Source organism: Astatotilapia calliptera, chromosome 13, assembly GCF_900246225.1.
Source record: "Astatotilapia calliptera chromosome 13, fAstCal1.2, whole genome shotgun sequence".
Classification (NCBI taxonomy): domain Eukaryota; kingdom Metazoa; phylum Chordata; class Actinopteri; order Cichliformes; family Cichlidae; genus Astatotilapia; species Astatotilapia calliptera.
The window spans coordinates 10,208,888-10,230,584 of NC_039314.1; the positions used below are offsets into that span (position 1 = coordinate 10,208,888).

Sequence of the window (21,697 nt, forward strand, 5' to 3'; positions counted from 1 at the left end):
TCTTAATATGTGAGATCTTTCAGGGTTTTTTCCTAACTAAACTCCTTTGTGACGCTTTTTATGTGGATGAGTTAACCAACTTTTCAAAGTGAAGAACTACTACTGTGCGGTGTGCAATACACTGCAGGTGTTCATGGTATAATGGGGGGGGGGGGGGGGGGGGGAAAGGCCAGTTAGTAACTGGAGTTTGGCTCCACTGTAAAAAGTTACACCAATCGCTCTTCAAAAATATTTACCGAAGTTTTATGTCTGTTTGTGTCCCCACTGTCACGGTCCGCAGTGGCTGACCGTGTGGAGAGTGTTTGGAGGACCCAGGTGCGGACACAGATAAGCAGACCAAATTAACTTTGAACAAAAGGCGAGCCTTTATTTGAGGCTGGAGTACATGAACTAAACTAAACGAGAACTGAACAGGGACAACAACTAAACAGGAACCTAAACTGGGAAGAAACTACTAACAGTGAGACTATGAACAAGATTGTGCCAGAACATGAGGGAACTGTGAAATATAAGAATAAGCATCATGAGCCATGACCTGCACAGAGACTTGAAACCTGACATGACATAAGGCGTGGAACACAGACGACGCGACACAGACTGAACGAAACACAGAGACTAAATACACACAAGGGATGATCAAGGGAAGTGGAAACACATGAGGGGGAACAGCTGATACACATGAACTTAATGACAGGACAGGGAAAGTGAAACTACATACACTGACATTAGACGGACTTTCAAAGTAAAACAGGAAACATGGGGATTAGACGCGACCTGAACTGAACATAACCACACAGACAGGACGCATGCCAGGTAGGTGCACAGACAAGGGAGACTGAATACAGGAGGAGATGACATAAACACCTAAGAAACAAAGGACTAAACAGCAACCTTGAAATTAACTAGAAGAACTAAACTAGGGCACAAATGAATACCAAAATATATAAAAACTCAAACACTGGGTCACAGACCCAGCCCATGACACCCATTTCTCAATGCAGGAACTCCAGCAACACTTAAGGAAAGAGGGACAACTTTACTGACTGACCAACGGGTTTCGGCTTGTGGATGACCCTGATGAAGGCCACAAGCCGCAGTCAGTAAAGTTTACAAATCCTACCATGTGGATTCATGGATTTTTTTTTTTCACATTCTGTGTCTCACAGTTGAAGTGTACCTCTGGTGCAAATTACTGACCTCTGTCATCATTTTAAGTGGGGGAACTTGCACAATCGGTGGCTGACTAAATACTTTTTTGCCCCACTGTAAATTATAGTTCAGGCTAGTTCGGGTGCCCCTAGAACCAGATGTTCACAGAGGTGCCACAGGGCCAGTGTGCTCCCTGATGCACTGAGCCCATCTAATCTTTTCTCTTTCACACTCTATATCCCTGTGATTTTGTGCCACATCATTATTCCTTTCACATCTTACGTAGTTTATGCTCTTCCTTCTTTCTCCATGCAACTTTGTGCAGGTATCTTTGGAGCAGCAGGTTTCTTTATGAGTGACTGGCCCCACCAGCCGGTTGAGTGTTTACTGTTCTACTGTAAGCTCTTTTCTCTTTGCTCATCCAAGCCAGTGATGGCTGCAGAGCCTCCCCAGGCCTGTTTGTCCCAGAGGTTATCGTCCAGTTTTTTGTATTCAACTGCTGTTGCACACCACCCTGCAGTAACGGACTTATGGAGAAAGAAACCATTTAATGGTGGGTTAACTCAACCCTAATCATCCATTCACTTGCCCGGTGATAATGCTGGCATGTTTTAGGGGACATCAGCAGCCTGTAGTAGGAGCACAAAGCGATCTGTCATGTGTGCATAAGCAGTTTTTGTGTTTGAATTTGCACAATTCTTCAGGCCCAGGGGAAGAAGTGGTGGATAAATGGATGGACTGATAAAAAGATGACAAATAGCTGAGCTTGGTTTGGGAGAAAAGCCAGGAAAAAAAAGATGTGGGAAGCAGATCTGGCTGTCAGAGTGTTAACAGCCATGAGATGCAGACGATGAAACGGAGAACAGTTAAGTCTAAAGGGGGATAATTAGGGAAGGGAGAGAATGTCAAAGTAAAGGGTGACTGTGGGTGTACCTTTATCTATGGAGGCTCCAGCCATATGGTAGAAACTCAGAGCTGTGTCCACGTCATTTACGTTCTTCAAGAAAGTAAAGAAGTTCTCCACCTCCTCAAATGTGATGCCCTGTGCGACAAAGAAAAATGGACAAATTTGTTACAAATCTTTCCTGCATTTGTATTTGGGCTATTAGAGCATTCCAAACCTGCGAAAAACAGCCAACTATTGTTAAGACAAGAGCTGCCACTGTAGAATACCACATTTGGAGGACCTTAGGAGTGTGACACAAATGACAAGAGGAAGTCTGCATAAGCTTTTGACACACATGGTTAAACATTGTGCCACAGACCAACAAGGGGACAGACAGCCTAAAGCAAACATGCGCACATACACATATAAACAGACACATAGTCACACAGCTGCTGCACTGCTGATGAGCTTATTTGCAAAGAAAAGTGAACAGCTGGTCTTGGGCTGTAAATAATACTTGAGTCATTTACATTACAGGTTCTGCCAATACTGACAGACTGACAGCAGGATTGAGGAAGACAGGGTAAACAGTAAAAGAAGTGCTTTCTGTTCCTTTTCTCTCCTAATCGCTGTATTTAACCATCAGACGTGCCTTATCGTAGCTAAGTCTGACATCTGTGGTGCTTTAATGTATAACAAACAGCTCTGTGACAGTCCACATCGTTACATTCCAAAAAATTGAAATGGGACATATTTCGCTGCAACACCCCTGGGAATACGATATGCATGGGTGTAACTTCAGTCAGTTGACTGATGGGGCTCGTTACCGTGAAACCGATCCAGCATAAAAACGGGGTTCATGCAAAGAACTTGAAGTAGGAAGGAGATATAAGCATGTACTAAATTTAGAAATTATGATTTTTACATTACCACGAATGTCTGTGGAGAATTTTTATGCTTAAAGCAATGTGGCTGTAAAGCAATAGTCTTGTCTTTTTTTTTTCTTTCAAAGACTACTCAACTGAGGATAATGTCTAAAAAAAAAAAACACAGTGCAATTTTGTGAAGACTCTGAGACGACCAGAGAGGAATGAAGAGAGCTAACTGCACCAATATGAGGTCATCCCAAAATAGAGCTAGAGGTGGCTGGAGAGACTGAGTTGGTAAGGTGGATAAGATCAGACACTGTATGTGCTGCCCACTCCCAGTGATGTATTACCTCTCATCCAGACTCTCACAAAGACTCTCAATGCCCCTGCACAGTCTCTTTTTCCCTTACGCATGCACCGTCTGTCATACATCCTCCCATGTAGGCTAATTAATTAAAACACTCAGAACACCTCATCAAGCGCTGTATCTTACCTCTGGAGTGGCTAAGACTTTCAGAGCTACATTTAAGGATGGACGAAAGGACATATTTATTTACCTGTGCATCCTTAAACATTTTCTTCAACCCCTTCTGCATCTGCTTGAGTTTACGAGACTGGACGCCGCTGTAGGCCAGCAGCATACCCCCGAACTGCCTCTCAGTGATTCTGCCGTCCACAGGATCGTTCCTCTCAAACTAGGGAGGGAAAAAGAGAGAAAAACAGATCAAGTGCTATGTGGAGGAAACAACATTTTTAGTAAGGGAGCGCACAGGGAGATGGGAAACAGTAAATACTGATGTCAGGCTTCAAGCTGAGTCACGTCTGGAGCTGGCATTGGTGACATTAAATGTGCATGTGCATTTTTGCAATGTTTCACTGCAACAACAGCATGCCTCTGCTGTGTCAGGTCAACACACTTGATTTATGACTGAGGATGTTTGACATTTCTCTCTTAACTTGTTAACCTCTAGAAATGTTGCATTTCTGGCAGGCAGGATGTGACTAAGCCCCCCACATTATAATAATGAGAATGGCACGTATTCTTTGACCTGTAAGTTTGTAAGCATAAGAGTTACAACTATAAAGAGTCGTCATGCATCACTTTGAAGCTGACGGTTGGTCCCTAGCAGACATTCCAGGCTCCAGTTTCCTAGGTAACCCTGTAATGTAACCTGATGATTACAGTATAGCATAAAGTCAGTTAAACCTCAGGGATATCAGTCTGTTCATTTAGGAAGCATAAACCATTGTGAAACCATTTCATGTGCTTTGATATAAAGGAAAGAAACAAAAGATGCATTGGAGAAGCAACACAACAACACCACCTGCGAAACCATCCTCATCATTTTTGTTTTTACTTTGTGTGTAAAACCACCTGTCACTACCTCCTTCCTTCCCCCCTCACAGAAACATTTTTTTATTTAATTGTTAGGGTAATTTGGGACTACATATAATAGTAAGATTTGTTTCCTCAGCATGAAAAACCTTCCAGACTGATTTGTTTTTTCTAGTTTTTCCATTTGCTATTGTCCTTGTCACTACTTGTAGCAAAAGATGTTACCTGCAGCCATTTCAGGTTGCACATGTAGTCCAGCGCCTCCAGTATGGCAGAACAATATGATCAGTGTCTGTAAGGTTTGTTGTTTCCCTAGCACAATTTAAATTGTGTGAAGGAGATACTAGGAGATAGGCTGTGACCTGCGGCGTGCTGGACAGGGGAGTAAAAGGGGATCAACCTTAGCAGCAGGACTAGTATCTGCTCTTTTGTGAAAGGAGGACCAACATGACCACTGTTAAGAGTCGTACAATGTAGCTACAAACTGGTCACTGTGCTCATAGGCCAGAGCTGTTGGGTTTGCCTGGCAGCACCAGAACGGGCTTGTCCGCCACTGGTGCGCCGTTCTCTACAGAGATGGAGAGCACCTTCACACTGAACATAAGAGCAACGTCAAAAAGTCTCGAGACACTGTTGAAAACGCTATGAAATGCTAGCCACTTCAATCGCTTTTCTTAAATTCAAGAAGAGTTAAAACTCAGGAACCACTCATTTCATGTTGGCTGCAGTTATTTAATCTGCTTTCACATGAAGTTGCTGAATGTTAAAATAAATGCAAACTTATCTGTTGTGTTATGATTTCCCCGAATGACTACTGAGGTATCATTAAGGCCTGACACATAATGCTTCCTTTTCTTGCAGATGCTCAGATCTGAGTCCTGTTCTCTGAGCCTCTGATAATGCCACTCATTATGGTTTGGAGCATCATTTAGGCACTAGGCATGGTAAACACCAGCTCAACCATATGCTCAGCAGCACTGATCAGCTGTTGCTACTGACTTCCTCATCGTTTTTGTTTTTAATTTATGTGTAAAACCACCTGTCACTAGCTCCTTCCTTCTCCCCTGATAGAAACATTTTTTTTTTTTTGATTTAACTGGACTCTGGAACTACATGTAATACAGACAGTGAGATTGTTTTTGGCTCTGTGAAAAAGCTATTCATTTTCCTCTGCAGCTCCTAATAAGTACAGAGACTTAATATGCATTTAAATTCAAATGGACTGTAACTGTACACAAACTGCAGTAAACCAGTAGATGGAAAATTGAAGTTGAATCATCTCCTCATTAATTTTTCCATTTTTGTTACCTCTAGTTTGAGCACGTCGTGCTGCAGTTTCCTTTGAAACTCCAGGAAACTGCCAATGGTGAGTTTGCCCTTCAGATCCCCTCCAAAGAAGTATGTGGTGAGAGCAGAGCTGCAGCCACCTGTCTTCAGGGTATTTCCTGTGGTAGAGCGATCGCGGTGTCGCATACCCATGCTGGTCTGGGAACGAATGATGCTCTGGACCTACACATACAGAGAGCCAAGTGTCAACCAGAGTGTCCGTGCAGACTAAGTTTTAGAGGTAGTTATAAACTACAATATATTCACTACAATATATACTATATAGACTGTATAAGACAAACTGAGCTGCATATATGTTGATGTTAGCACAGACTGCTGAGCACAGCATCTATCTGTCTCTTTGAGAAAGGGTCACACTGGTGGACAGCAGTGTGGGAGCCTACCTTTATTGCTAGTCAGTGTGTGTCACTGTAAAACAATCAAAGCTACTCTGGTTATTCAATCTCAATATAAATATGTGGGCTAGCTCTTTCAAGCTTCTGTCACGTTTAATATGTTGATTTTGCGCAGGTTTGCGTGCATCTGCTGCACGTAGGACATCCTGCTGATGTCAGTCTAACCTGTTCAAACTCCTCCAGGTCCACCTCTCCATCGCCGTTCAGATCAAACATCTTGAAAGCGATCTCAAAGTTCCTCTGGGGAGCTGGACACAAGAGCAACACACAAAGCCACACGAAGAGATACTCTCAATTACACACAGTATATTACAAATATTACACAAAACACATAATTGTACAATATATTCAGTCTTCTCCTCATTCAAGGTGGCGCAAAGTTCTCACACAGGGAAATCAACCCTCTAACTACACAGCAAAAATTGGCCCCGCCTTCCACCAACACTGAAGCTGCTAAAAAAAACACTGCACACTCTTGTTATTTTCTTTTGCTTTAATACATTAGTAACTTAAACTTTACTGTCTACTTTTGGAACCTGATCTAAACTGTAATATTTTGTGAGACCATGTATATAAGATCTATATACCCTGATGTGACAAAATGTTACGAACACGCTCACTTAATATGCTGTTGGTCCTGACGAGACAGCTTAAAGCCATCGAGGCACGGACTTAAAACGAACTCTGAAGGTGCCTGTTGGTAGCTTGTGCCAGGCCCTATTAGCAACCCCGTTAGTCGAATGATGTGTTTCAAACCCCATCCCTCATTAACTGTTTGACCTGCTGCAGAGCAGCACGAGCAGGGATTCACCACTGCTGACCCCACAAGACTGCTAGTTTTAGACATGCTCTTTATCAACTGGCTTCTGTCTGTCCATCCACCAGCACAGGAAAAAAAACAAATACATAAAAATCACCGTTACCAGATGTGACAATCAAAATTTATGTGTTCATCTGTGAGTGGTCATATTTTGACCGATCCATGTATTTCATACACCAAAACAATAACATGCAATATAAAATATTATACAGTCTCTCCTTAATTTTTAATTCTTTTCATGGCTTCACATTGTTATTGTACAGTTAACTACTATGAATATTTATTGCTTCAAATATTCTTCAGTGCCTTTTATGGAAGATTAATCTTTATTAAAAAGGCACTATGAGGTGTAAATCTAAATCTGGTAGGCAAAATACATCTACTTTGCTGTTTTTTGTGGCTGTGTTAAACAGATTGAAACCAACCATAATGCATCCTGCTTCGTCTGCTTTAAAAAAAGGCTTGTCCTTGAAAACTTCCCTTAAGGTTTTCTCCCTATGAACGGATTATAATAAAAGGTCTAGCAGAGTTGGGGATAAAAGTTTACTAGCCTTTGGAGAGGAACGAGTTGAGCTTCATTTTCATTTTATTACCAAACACTACGGCCCGTTGGGAGTGGAGGCATTAATGTGCGATTTATTTCCTGTATGAACCACCAATACTAGATCAAGGTAAGACTGATTCTGTGTAAGCAGACTTGGTCAGCTCACATTAACATATAAAATCCACGTCTTATACATGTCCTGTCCTCCCTAATAACGTCGTATCAAAAGACATCCATTCTTTTACTTTCTGTCCTAACTGACAAGTAGAAATGTAGAGAGCAGAGAAGACACAAAAGAGACTCTCATGAGATCTGATCTGTGAACTATGCAGACGATTTAAAAGATGTTATACTTAATGAGACAGGTCATGTGAACCACTTCAATTCTAGGAAGTCTTGCACATTTCAACAATGTACTTACTTGACAGCACAGTGGTGAGAAAGATGTAGTCAGAGAAGGAGATAAGGCCACATTCCCCCAGTGTGTAAAATATGCTGTCCTCATCTGCAAACTTCTCCCTCTCCTGGGCAATCTTCTGCTCATCCAGGTCAGGACACACACACACACACACACACACACACACACACACACACACACACACACACACACACACACACAAAGGTAAAAGCTATATTAAAAAACCTTCCACATGATCCAGCACTAGCCTTACAGCCTCTATAGCTGTGCAGTTGTGTGTGTGCAAGCAAGTACGTGTGTGTATGTGTGTGTAGGACCAAGGCTCAATTAAAGACTTGCTCAAACACAAAAATCTAAACACATTCTGGTCTTTCACACACATACACACACAATAAAAAGTTCACTTCATATAGCTGGGTTATCACATGAACAGTCATGCAAGTGCTGCATACACATGAAGCCAAACAGGTGAGGATGATGATGGTTAGTCAGCAGTCAGCTCGAGTATAAAACATTGTCCACCAGAGACCGTACTCACAGTGAGAAACTGACACAAAGAGAGGGAAAACATCACGAGAGACTGCAGCACAAACGCACACACCATTTGTTAAACATAGCTGTAATGTAACCCAGAGCATTAATCATTAAAAACAGGGCGAATTAAACTCTCTCTCACACACACAAACACACAGTTAACGACATGTTTTCCATGTGTATATCCACAGCACTGCATGAAAGTGCGACTTAATCACATGCACACTACACACTCAGTGACAGACTTGAAAGACAGTGTCCCACTAGTAGGGCTCTCCACCAAACAGACGGACAGAGCATGCCTAGAGAAGGAAGAAGGGGTGGAGGAGGGAGCTCGGCAACGCTGAGCCCGTGTGGAGTTACCTCCGTCTGTAAAGGGGTCCATTTCAGAGGAGTATGAGGAGGGAGGAAAAACAACTGTTAGAAAAACAAAATCATGGCCTCTGCTGTTTTTTTGCTTTGTTTATAGCAGGGCTTTAATGGCAAAGACACAGATTTGCATTCATATAGCTGCACACACACACACACACACTGAAACAATCTTGCTCAAAACAAGATAATTGGTCGATGCCACTCAAAGTTAAGAATTCAATTATGCTTTGCAATCTTCACGGTGTGCAACTACAATTAGTGTACAATGAATAATCACACTAGGACTATGATTTGCTGTGCTACATATTATCACATTTTGTGTACACAGAGCATATCTAAACTGAAGTGAATCAAAGTCATGTTGCAGTATAATCACAAACGCAGGCTGAGTACACTACAAATCAAAGCTAATCTCATGTTATCACTTGCAAGGGTCACAGACATATACTAACTACATGAACCAAAACATGTATAAATATAAACATTTGGTGGCACCCCCTTCATATCAAATCTTTCAAATCATTACCCCTTTGACCGACTCCCTTCTCATTGCATACAAACAAAAGACAATTAGTATGAGGGCATAAAGTTTATCTCTATCTCCAGTTCATGTCTATCCTCAGTTTTAAAAGTCAGAGATACAAAGACAACAACAGTTTCTACTAGTACTTAAGATATATTCATTCTCCAAGGAGAAGGGAGTGAGGGAGAAAGGGGAAATCAGAGGGAGAGAAATTTATTTTTTAATCATACAGGTTTACAAGAAGTGACAGAATAAGAAAGACAGCAAAGGGCAATGTTTTAATTCCAGGTGCTTTGCAAGCTTTTCTGGTGTAACTGTGTGTATAAATGTAAGAAGGAAGAAGAAGAAGAAGAAAGAGCAAAACAAGATAAAGTGAGAGGTGCGAGAGTGAAAGAGGTTGGTGCTGTCCCCTAAGTTGGGTACAATAACACATGGAACAAGTCCTCTGGGTCCAAGGTGAGAAGCAGCTGTAATGCCAGTCTACAAAACAGAAAAGACAAACACTTCTGCACGAGTGTGTATGCCAGTAGGCACAATGGGACAGCTACAAGGCCGTACACCAAGACTCATAAAAACACTGGGCCTCATTATAAAGATCAGAGCAGAGGCACCAAGCACATTAGGGGTAGTATCACATTTTTCACTCGTCTGAGTCAAGGATAACAGCATCCTCACAGAAAAGCCTGGAGTGAAACAAATCCAATTACAATCCAGCTTCCCACAAACTGAGATGCTATTTAAAATTAATCAAAAAGACAATGCTAAATTAGCAAACTAATTTTTTACGCTATTTAATATAAAACAGTATAAAGATGACATATTCAAATAAGAAATTCTACGGTTTGTTTTTTCAAATTTTTTTTCGATTTGCTGTTATTGTCTACAAATCTGATGAAACTACTTGATGAAGATGATTTGGTATAAAAAGAGCCTCCCTGCGGTGGTTGGGGATTCATAAGTCTGTAACAGACTAATGAAGAAAAATATTGTTTTTTATTGTAAGATTGTGACTAATTTAGGCATTTTTGACATACACTTCATCAAATCATTAAAGGATTCAGAGAATTATACATAAAGTCCAATTCAGAGAGTCAGTACTGAATGGACATGTGCAAAAAAAGAAGGCATGCCACTGTAGTTTCAAGCTTTATCTACAACTGTCCTACACAAAACACACAAAAAATATAACTATACAGCCAGAATCCTCTACAGAAATCATGGAGCCACGTATAACAGGGTAAAGAGGAGAGGACCATCATCTCACACTTCAAATGACCCAAACTTATGAAATCCCACATTAAGCAAAACATGTTTTCCTTTTACAGTAATACAGTAATTCCCTCAGATCCCAAATGCTTACAGCGTGTTTTTAAAAGAAGAGTTGATGCAACACAGTGACAAACACCCTACTTTATAAGAAATGTGTTGCTGAACAAAAATTCAAAATGGGCTGTTTTCCTTTACATTTTACAAAGAATTTCAACTTTTTTTCACAGGGTTATAAAAAGGCCACACGATGGAAGTTTTTTAAGTCTTGTAGGATCCCCTCTATAGCTACAGATTTCAGTGCCAATGAGCTGACATTAAAGCATTCTCTCTTTGTTTGTTTTTTTCTATTCGCTCTATGCTATAACAATGTGCACGCTGTTAAGAAGAAGAGGAGGTATGGCACTGTGAATATCAACCTATGCTCCATGTTTCATACTCCCCATCCTGTGGCTCTGTTGTAAGGATCATGCCTGGACTTACACTTTATCCTCCATCTTTCTGTCACTAGTGCAAGCCTCGGCTTCCGACTTGAGACACACAATACTGGGTTCTCCAGCAAAAAGCCAGTGAACAGTACAGAAATGCACACAGAGTACAACATCAGATAAAAGGCAGAAAGTCTTATCTACAAAATGCAGCTACTAGGTTACTTGATTCCTTAGACAGACTTCGTCTCTGTGTCTAATTAGTTAGTAATTCATTAGTTTTGATAGCTCAACAGGGAGGACATTATGCCTATAAAACACCAACTACATTTAAATCAGTATTTAACACTGGTAGATTTTTCCCAAAGCACTTAAATGACTGTAAACGTGATTGCTGCAGCAATCAAGTAAATTAAAACCTATCTCTTAATCAGTACCAACTTCATATCTGTCTGTATACATGTGAGTGTGGCTGCTTTTCAGACTTCTGGCTTGAGCCTGGACATGTCTACATACTTGTCCTTGTGTTTCAGCTAGAGATGACAATCCGACTAGCCTGTTAGGTGAGGCAGAAACACAGGACTGACAGAGCTGCTGTCTGGGCGTCACTGGTAGCAAGGAGGAATGGACAAACAGAGTTAAAGGTCTGGTCAGGGCTAATCTCTCTAGTGCACTAGAGCTAAGGAATAGCCCATGGCTACTCTGACCAAATTTAAACTAGCTTTAAGAAAACTAAGCATGAGACCCGTACAACCAGGCACAGCTGAAGGGATGCATGCAGAAGGCCAAATTATTCATTCATTATTCATTTCACGCAAATACTAAGGAAACATTTTCTAAACACTTAAAAGTGATATACTTAAAAACTTGCCATAGAAACATTTTAGATCCTAATTTCTTTGATAAAACCAAAACAGCTTGCAGCAATGCAGTCTTATATCGACACCCTATATCAATCATCAAATGACAGATGCTTCAATGCATTACCTTCATTATTTAGTGTTTTGTTACTTTTACAAATAACAAACTGTATATAACATGATTATCTGGACAGTAATTTCATTTTCACAGTTTTGCATGTGTACACGACTATAAAAAATTAGAGATCAGCAATCAAGATGTCAAAAGGTGAAAAAAAGGGGGGAAGAAAAGCTCATTATGAAACTAAAAGTCACTTCACCCTATCTTGTGTCAGTGACAGAGAAAATACAAAAAAAAGGGGGCATGCTCCAAATACTTAAGGATGTGACAATGAACACATCTGTGCTAATGAGACTGATCAAATCTCCTGACATCCAGTGTCATAACAAAAGCAAACAGACAACTGCTGAAGCAACTGACTGATATGAGACACAATTCACATAATTCTGTAATCCGCTTGTACACACATTTGGATACCAAAAATACATAATTTGTCATCCATGTATTTTCTGCTCTTTCACTCTTTTTCCTCCATGACTGCCATAATAAAAACACAAATTTATGAGTCTAGGGTTTGATGAAAGGCTCAGGCAGCAACAGGGAGAATTTGCTCTCATTCTGCTGTTTATGTGTTTATTGAGTGACGCCTGTCCTCAAGTGACCTCGCATCTGAATGCAAAGGTGAGTTTCAAAATAACGTGGTTTACTGGAGCGTGTTGATGAACTGGCTGGAAAAAAAAGAAAGAAAGAAAAAAAGGTCAGTGACATGTAAAGCCTGACCGACAGTGCAGAAAGAGTGAAAGACGGGAGGAGTGTGACAAAAGATGCATTAAAAATGAATCAGGACCGTTGTGTCCTTTGCACCGCAGTATGTGATGTGGTAGCTCTGAGGTTACTGTCGCTTTTGTGGGTACAATAAATGATTTGAGTATCAGGGAAAACTGAATTCAGGATGACCTGCTTGAGGGTAAAAGTCAATCCAGGTCTCAGCTTGATATTTCTGAATGGTCTGACAGCCTACAAGCCCACTTGCACTGCATCTTCAACACAGCATGGCGCCCCATTCACAAACTACGCACCCCAACAAACACAAAGACGATGTGATTTTTCATCTTTTACTGAGCTGCAGACGATAATTTCTCCCTGTATATGATCGCATCATTGGACCAAAACACTGCATTCTGTAGGTGGGTCGGCAGGTGTGTGGGAGGAGAGAAAATTAATGCATTAGCCACCTCTGGTCTCAGGGGTAACCACAAAGCAGGTTTGCCATTAATAACTTATGCAGTGAGCACATTCAGTATAATGCTTCCTGATGTGGAACGCTCAATAAACAAATTTTGTTCGTTGAGGACTGGCAGCTGTCTTATAAACGACAGGTTGAACTGAATTAAAGGACCAGCTTTTGAGACAAACCAACCTCTAACTGAGTGGAAGAGAGAGAAATAGAGAAGGATCAGGAGTATTCAGTGTATTTTTGTGTATGATCTTTCAGTGTCAACAAAACAGAGAACAAAGAAAGCATGTAGAAAATTACACACAGCGGAAGAATATATACACACACACACACACACACACACACACACACACACACACACACACACACACACACACACACACACACACACACACACATATATATATATATAAATAACAGCACCATTAGGATTTTATATATATATATAAAAAGTGGTCTGTATCAGTCCAAGCAGCAGGCCCTGGGAGCGTCCTGTGAGATCAGAAAGGGTAAACATGACAACAGTTGGTGTGACAAGTGGCGTGTTTTCCATTGGAGCAGCACTCCCTCTGAGTGACAGGTTTCGACTCTCCGTCGGTGGAGGTCATCCGGAAGACAGCGTTGCTTTACAAACACAGTGAGCCAGAACATGTAGGAACAGTTTGCATACATTTAAATGTACAAACCAAGTCCTGCCTCCAGTAACTCTAAACCATGCTCTACAGAGATCATGCAGCACTGACACCCGGACAGTCCAGAGGATGGATTTGTGCAGACTATCAAGCACACCAATTCAGCCTTGACATCAGCTAACAGAGCCTTTATGGCTTTTTTCTGGGCCCAAACCACCCTGTGATGACATCATGCACAGAGAGGGGGCGCCGCCACCAGCTACTTTCTCTGTGAGACACAGGCATCAGAGCAGTGCATGCTGGGAAACAGCTCAAGTGCCAAAGCATTTGGAAAGCTACAGCTGTTATTAGAAGAAATGAAAGATGAGAAGAGAGAGGTGTGCGTGTAAAGCAAGACAGTGAGAGTGCAGGGGAACAGCACCATTAGCATGTCTTACTGACCAGTACTCTTAACAAAGAAATCATTTCAGCGAGCCTTTTTATTCTACCTTTGCAAAACTTAAAACAACTATTTATGTATGAAAGTAGGTGGACTTTACTTTGGGGTCCGATTAGTATATATAAATGATATAGGATTGCTGCAGTCTTTAATAATCGCTGTCAAGGCAAACTATAGCCTGCACTTTCAATAATTCAGCAGGGAAGGCATGGTATATAGCTGCCTCTAACAAAGCTTTACAAAGGGCACTGGGAAGGTCTCCAACACAACGTCCAATAACAATGTGGAGTTGGAGTTTGCATATTTGATACAGGATCACAGACAATGGGGCGTGTGTGCCTACTTCACATTATTGCACCACCAGTCATGATATGGTGAACAGGCTGTAACTTGCCCTTTGCTATGACTAGCTTATCTTCATGCAGTGCTGACTGACAGAAGCATTCAACCTGCTTAAAGACCAAATCTCTTTGACATTTAAACAATACTACAAGTATTAGGTATCTTACTGCAGCGGATCAAATAAAGAGACATGGCAGGGGTGGAGAAAGCTATAACAACCAAGTAAGTTATTTGCCAAGATAAATCTCAAAGTGCATAAGGCAGATAAGCATTTATATTACCAAGCTTTTTGGAGTCTGTTTAAAGGTGGTTAACAATTAAACAGACCAATTTCCTGATTACTAAAGCAGCTACTTGTGCAGGTTACTGTCCAGCTGCACTGTCTTTAAAGCGGTTACCAGCCAATCAGTAACAAGTACTTTGCATGGCCATATTCTGCTTACTATAAAAAAATAAAGCACTAAAGTACTACAGTACTGCTTTATTCTACTTCCATCCCACCTGCAGCAGCTTGAAGCTATGAGGGAAAAACCAGTATGGAATTTTAGGAATTGTTATTGGCAATCTAGTTAAGATGTAAATATTAAAAAGCACACTTTGGCTGCTGTCCTAGTCAAAGTGCATGTAAGTCGTGGTAAACACTGGAGAATAAAAGTGTCTGAATAGCCGTTCCCCTGAACTAACAATGGTGAACACCTATGCCCTCCATATTACTGCAGAGAAAGAGCCAGTAGTCAAAAGAAAGTAGAGAAATCAGAGGGAGAGGAGGAAAGAGTATAAAGGAGATAGAGGGAGTAGCAAGTGGCTACAGAGTGCATTTTTTCATTCAGGTGCACACATGCTGCTCGGCACACACCCCATACCTGCCAGAAGTCCTGCAGAGAGGGAGGGGCAGAATGAGAAGGAGGGAGCGAGACAGAGGAGATGAAGAGGAGGTGAAGGGGGAAGGGGAGTTGGTTGGTGGAGAGTGGGGATCAGCAGATGTAATGATTGGGAAAATGAGGCAGAGAAAAAAAGAGGGGATGTTGGGAGACGGGGAGTTGACAATGATGGTTATTCAAGAGGAAGAGAAGAGAGAACATGGGGGGAGGGGTGTTATTTGTTACATGAATGAGAGAGAATGGTTGATAAGAGCATGAGAGAATAATCAACAGTTAACAACGTCAGGTCACATCAACATTGGATTACTGCAGCTGAAAAGCATACCAACATGATGAGGACAGAAAGAATAACCAGAGCGAGGCAGGGAAATAACAGCAGAAGGAGAGGTGCGCTTAAACGATTTGTCGGGCAAAGACAAGCAGTTAAAGATTTTTAAAACAATCGCGATACTGCACACATGGATGGAAAACAACACAATGAGCAGGTTGAGTCAATATGAACCACAACTGGTAAACAACCATACAAGTTTGTCTTACATAAAGACTGAACCTGGAACAAATTTAGTGTCAGCGGGAGATGGTGGACAGAAGGACGTACACCTACACATATTCCCACTTAACTATGCCCAAACATTGCAGTTGGCTTAGCTATTTTTAAATAAAACCATGGGAAGTGAGATACAGAGGCCTTTAGGAGACCTTTCATGGCATTCTCACACATGGTGTGGGCTTTAGCTTTGGTTTAGCTGAAATGCTCCCTTCGTACTTAACTATATTTCCATTCACTTCATGATTTAAACAGATATTGTACCATTACACTTCTCTGGGCATTTCATGTAGGTCTTACTCATTGTACTTTTCAGGTTTGTGTTAACCTAAATAGTAAAATGGAAAAAGTAATAGTTTACTCCTCTAAATTGCTAGAGGTGAGAAGAAGGTGTGTCTCTCTGGGCAAATGAGGAGTTAAGAAGATGGGAATCTCTCGGGCCACTCTAGCCATGGCAGTAAAATTGCCAGGGAAAATCCAAAGCTAAACATGCCTGGCAAATGCAAGAAACATGAGGACTGAAGCATCGGATCATTTACATAAACAGACAAGGGCCAGACAGGACGAGTGCTCCACTTTAATTTTGGTCTGCCACACAATTTCATAAGCCCCTTTGATTACTATATATCCCATACTTTTAACAGATTTTTAAAATATGGGTGAGTAAAAGTACTCTAGGTCTCACAAAACATAAGGTAAGGTAAAGCAAAAGAGCAGGAGCAGAGAAAGGAGTACAGGAAGAAACCTATGACAAAAAAGTAGACTGCAATCCCTCGCTACCTGTTCATCTGACTTCAATATGGAGATCAGGCAGAGACTCGTAGCAACCTGAGGCCTGATGAATTTTGTAATGAGGTTAGAAGCTACAATCGCCACACTGATGATTAGCTAATATTAAATGAACGCTTAGCTGTTGGGTGTTGAGAGGTGCTGTCCGAAATCTATGGAAGGGCAGTAATGGTCACTAATCAATATCAATAAATGTACTTATGCAATATGATCTTGGTGATTTATATTCATGGAAATGTCAGCATTTAGAGCACTGGCACTAGCTCCCTGAAGTCAATCAGTGTCCATAAGGGGCCAGCCTATAATGCTTGCATGCTGCCATTGTCTTTGAAGAGGTCATTATACAGTGGGCGGGCCTTCTTTGTGCATGTCCCTATTATAGTTACTCTTAAGTGCTTTGTTAAAGGCACCTTCACACTAAATGGCTTTTCTGGCCTTTAATCCTTTTTCTGAATTTTAGAGCTCAAACAATAGTCAGAAAACAACACATTCGGGTTGGAAGCAGACAGCAAACGCAGGACCAAAAGCAAAGACACGAGCAAAGAAGTATATAAGATACTGTTCCTCTTCAATATTTAAGATGGCGGAGGCAAAAACATTTTTTGACTGTTATTCTAATCTAATATTTTGTTTTGACAAAACTGACTTACACACAACAGCTTAACAACAGAAACAAGGAAAATACAAAAAAATACAAGTTAAACATGTTATTCAGACAGCAGCATTAGATATTTGCTACTAATTTCTGGATTGTTTGCTGGATGTAATGATGTTTTCTATTTCTTTGCTTTCTCTTTGCCACTTTTGAAATGCTGCAATCCAACTTCCTGCGATAAGTATTTAATGTTTGTTCAACAGAGTTATAGATTCCTTTCATGCAAAGCTCTCCAGCATTACCAATTCATCCAGAAAAATGAACAAATGTAGTTCTGTCTCTATGCAAGATTTAATTCACAGTTTTCACACAAAGTTGCTAATATTTTACGAGTTAACCTGTGATTTGGCTCTAGTTATTTTTCTTTCAGAGGGGATAATACTGACTTTTATACTCACTTAATTTCAGTAAGACCAAACCTTATAAAACCTCACTCATAATTCCCTCTCTCTGTTTGCATATTTTTTTAAGTCATGAACAGATAAAAACCTTACTATAATCTGATGATTAAAAGGCTAATTATCAAGTGCAGACTTCATTTGCTTCATCTTTTCTGCATGAAGATACAATTCTAAATATTTTTAAATACATTTTTAAAAAAGGCATTTTTCTAAATGTCGACTTCACTTTGGTCTATTTCTGCTCAAGAAAAAAAAACACATCTTTTTTTAGATTTGTGGATTATTCAGAGTAACTAGGCTGCTGATTAAGTTTTCAATGTTTTCAGTCTTTTAAAGCTAAAAACTAAAACAATCAACAATTTGTGTGACTGAAAAAATTCTTTTTCTTTTTTTTTTATTTGTTTTTTATTTGATGAACTGATTCTTAAATCTGGGTAATAAACCCCTCTGTTGGACTAGTAAGATGTAACAAGCTTTGCAATAGGAAAGATATAAACCTTCTTCTCTTGGTTTACATTACACTCACAAAAATCCCACAACAGCTACTCTAAGCTGTTGTGGGATTTAAGAATTAAAAATTAAGCTATGACACAATTAAACTCCTGGTGACCTGCATGATGACCAAATAGACCAAGACCTAGACACCTGTTCCTTACCTTGCCATCATACCGCTTCACGATGAACTGGTCGAGGCCTAGATCTATGAAAAAAAGAGAGAGATACAAGGAGATTATAGATTTGGGCAGAAAAATTCTAACAAACGAAGACAGACTTATTAAGAGCATGAACCAGAGCAATTACATTTACTTGGTGTCACTGTTGAACCTCTGGTAACAAAAGACATGTGCTGGAGAATAATAATAGTCATTAACAAACCCATTTGCATTTTGCCAAACAAGTGATCAGCATTCAGCGTTTGCTGGCCTGATCATCAGTTACGACTCAGTTCTCAAACAAGGATTCATTTTATAGATCCAGATGAGCAACACAAACCAAGATCCACACCATGCAGGAATTGTATTTACACACAGATTATCTTGACACGAGTACTTTCAGGCATTTGGTTTAATTAGAAATCAGTGTTATTTCATGCCAACACAACAAACAATCACTTCGGTTACACACACACACAATTTGGATCAGGTGAAAATCAGTCTCGATGCTTATTATTATGGTTCTGTTGCTTCTCCCTGAAAGGAGGACAGAAAATGTGATTTTTACTAAACTATTAATTATCCCTGAAAAATAAGTTCTTCGTTTTGCATAAAAGAGAGCCGCACCTTTTAATAAAGCTAAATCTAACTAACTTTGGTGTGAGGCGGCAATTTTCATCCATTATATGATAATTCATGCAGAACCTGCAGTCCTTTTAAATTCCAAAAGTCACACTCAAGCTTCTTTGGATCACACAGAGAGTAAGTTCAGACTGACCTCATTAAATCTAACTCTAACACAATAAAAAGACTTAAAAGTCTGTTTCATCTAAATTACAGGAAACCACAAATTAGTTCACTGGAGTATGAAAAAGCTACTTTTTTTCAGAAGTTGGTTCCCATGGAGAAGAATATAATATAAAATAATGTGGGCTGTGAGGATGTATAGACATTGATAAGCTTGATATTTAAAAACTCATTCTTTTTAACCCTCTGATGCATAGTGGTCACTGGAGTGGACAGCTACTAAAACGTACATATCTCTTTAATGCATTGGTTTCTATGGTGGAACTGCATATTAGCCTCTAGAGTGCTCTCTGCTGCCATGCTCCATTGAGGTCAATTCAGTGTTCAGTTAGTGCAACTGCAAGTAAATTTCCTCTGAATCAAAGATGGCAGACAAACTGTCACCCCTGCCGACCACTGCTGGCATATCCTGTCAATCCTTCTATGTTAAAAGAGCCCAACAGGTAAAAAAAAATATGATGATATGCAGTAACATCTAGGGAAGGATATTATCTGTTTGGAATAAGAAATTGTTATGTCTAATATGTAGAAAACTACGATTAACCATGTGTCCACTGTAGTGGACATCATGCATTACCCACTATATTTTTTTAACATAAGTCATAAATTGTCTCACTGTTTTTTGGGACTGTTTTGGTTATAAGTAAGCATATAATTGTTACATTTATAAGCTACTCATTTAAAATATATATTTCTGTGCAGATCAGCTGTAGTTTGAGTTACTATAATAATTATTTTATCATATTTTGTAGACTTCAAATGCAGCAAAGAATAAGGCAGCGTACAGAATAGTCCAGGAAATTCCATCCAGCTCCAGTGATGATGATTTCATTGATGAGTGCAGTGATAAGTCCAGTGATGATGAGAGTGGCTGCCAGAGCAGAACAGAGACATAGGAACTACGGACAGCCTAGGTGTGATGAACACAGAAGTGTTTGGAGATGCAGAGACTAAGATGTCAGTTTGTGTTTTCTTCCAGCATGCTACTAAGGGCTTGGTAATACTGTCCTGCATCGTTATAGAACTGTGTAGACTCAAAAATGTTTCTCTTGTTGGAGATAGTTTGCCATATTCAGGTGTAGGATTCACAGCTAGGACTGTTGATTGGGTTTGTTATTTACGTCTAAACATTGGGGCCTTATGAGTTGAAAGTTCCAAAATAATTGCTGAGATGTTTTTCAAAGGATACAAGCAAACAAGTGTTTGTATATTTACAATAGAACACAAGGTAATTAATTTTTATAGTAAATTCACAGTATTTCATGCTAAGTGCTCAGGCGCATGTAGTCCACTGGAGTGGACAAGTTTATAACTTTATAAAAAAACATATTTTTGGGGAAAAAAGAGTTGAACATTTTTTTTTCATGTCCTGAGAAGAATAAAAGCACTTAAGAAAAAAATCTTGACCAAGGCTTTCATAATTCATGCATCAGAGGGTTTTAATCTATATTGAGTATTACTCAGAAAGAGCAGACAGCTGTTGCACATCATCTACAACTTACATGCATCACTGCTATTAGAATTCAGCAGTTTTAATGGTGGAGGAAATTTGAAGCTCGTTGTGTAATATCAATATATTGTAAATAATCTAGCTTGAATAAAATGACAGTTTCCTATCCACCTTTGCACTGCATGTATGCACTGATACAATATTAGAACACTACAAGCATACACATGCTTGTAGTGTTCTAGTATTGTATCAGTATCATAAATCCCTCTGCTCATGAACATCGTGTAGTGAAAATGTGGCAAACTTGGACGGATCATATAGACGTAACAGAAAAGAGGGTGAAACCATGCTGCTGTTGGTTGCTTGTTTAATGGGGTCAGTTCTGGAAAAGCGGTGAGCAAAAGTAAAACACTTGAATTCCTCAATTTAAAACAAGCAAACTGTTTTGTCATAAGATGACAGACTAACTAAAGCAAATTGCTGCGAAAATCTCAGCCTCACCTTTAACCCCTAAAGTTCTTGACCTTCCAGAAAGTACGAACCCTGGAAGTTAAGAAATAGTAACAAGTTTTTAAGTTGTACTAGACTTAGGTCCAAAAGGGTCCCAGAAAAATTTCTGCAGGGGGGGAAACTTATGAACAAAATCCTTTCTTTTGGCTTTGTTATCTGCTTGTCCATCAGAGCACAGTTTATCATTATTTTAATGCCAGTTTAGCAAAAGACAGTAACCTTAAATAAATGAATAGCTTTAAAAAAAATTGACACATGAGCGAAAGGTGAATCTAAGAATAAAAGGTTTGGGGACCAAGCTAAGCCAAGTCTTAAACATTATTAACAGATGGAATAGCTGAGAATCAACACAAATGTGAGACATCCAGACTAATCCTTATTGAGTGTTAAGCACGCTTGAGTCCTTTACTGTGAATGAAACGTTCTTTAACAATAAACCAAGAATACGACTGTGAATCTAACTGAATTTTGGAGTTGAATAGTAATGACAGATAGAGACGAGGGAGGTGATAAAACAAATCTATGCCAAGTTAAGCTTCCTAACTT

At 39.9% G+C, this 21,697-nt stretch overlaps 1 protein-coding gene across 4 annotated transcripts in view; it reads right to left on the reverse strand.

Annotated features, from left to right (window-relative positions):
• The window catches only part of micu1 (mitochondrial calcium uptake 1), a 37,910-nt gene that overhangs the window by 2,315 nt on the left and 13,898 nt on the right, over positions 1–21,697 (reverse strand). The window contains exons 5-12 of one of the 4 annotated variants that reach the window (XM_026189363.1): positions 18,388–18,431; positions 15,322–15,333; positions 8,662–8,667; positions 7,768–7,882; positions 6,148–6,230; positions 5,549–5,749; positions 3,462–3,599; positions 2,083–2,191 (exon numbers count right to left, since the gene is read on the reverse strand). In XM_026189363.1, the coding sequence (XP_026045148.1) occupies positions 2,083–2,191; positions 3,462–3,599; positions 5,549–5,749; positions 6,148–6,230; positions 7,768–7,882; positions 8,662–8,667; positions 15,322–15,333; positions 18,388–18,431 (708 nt within the window). The remainder of the gene's footprint in view (positions 1–2,082; positions 2,192–3,461; positions 3,600–5,548; positions 5,750–6,147; positions 6,231–7,767; positions 7,883–8,661; positions 8,668–15,321; positions 15,334–18,387; positions 18,432–21,697) is intronic. The other 3 variants (XM_026189364.1, XM_026189366.1, XM_026189367.1) reach the window with 3 other exon arrangements.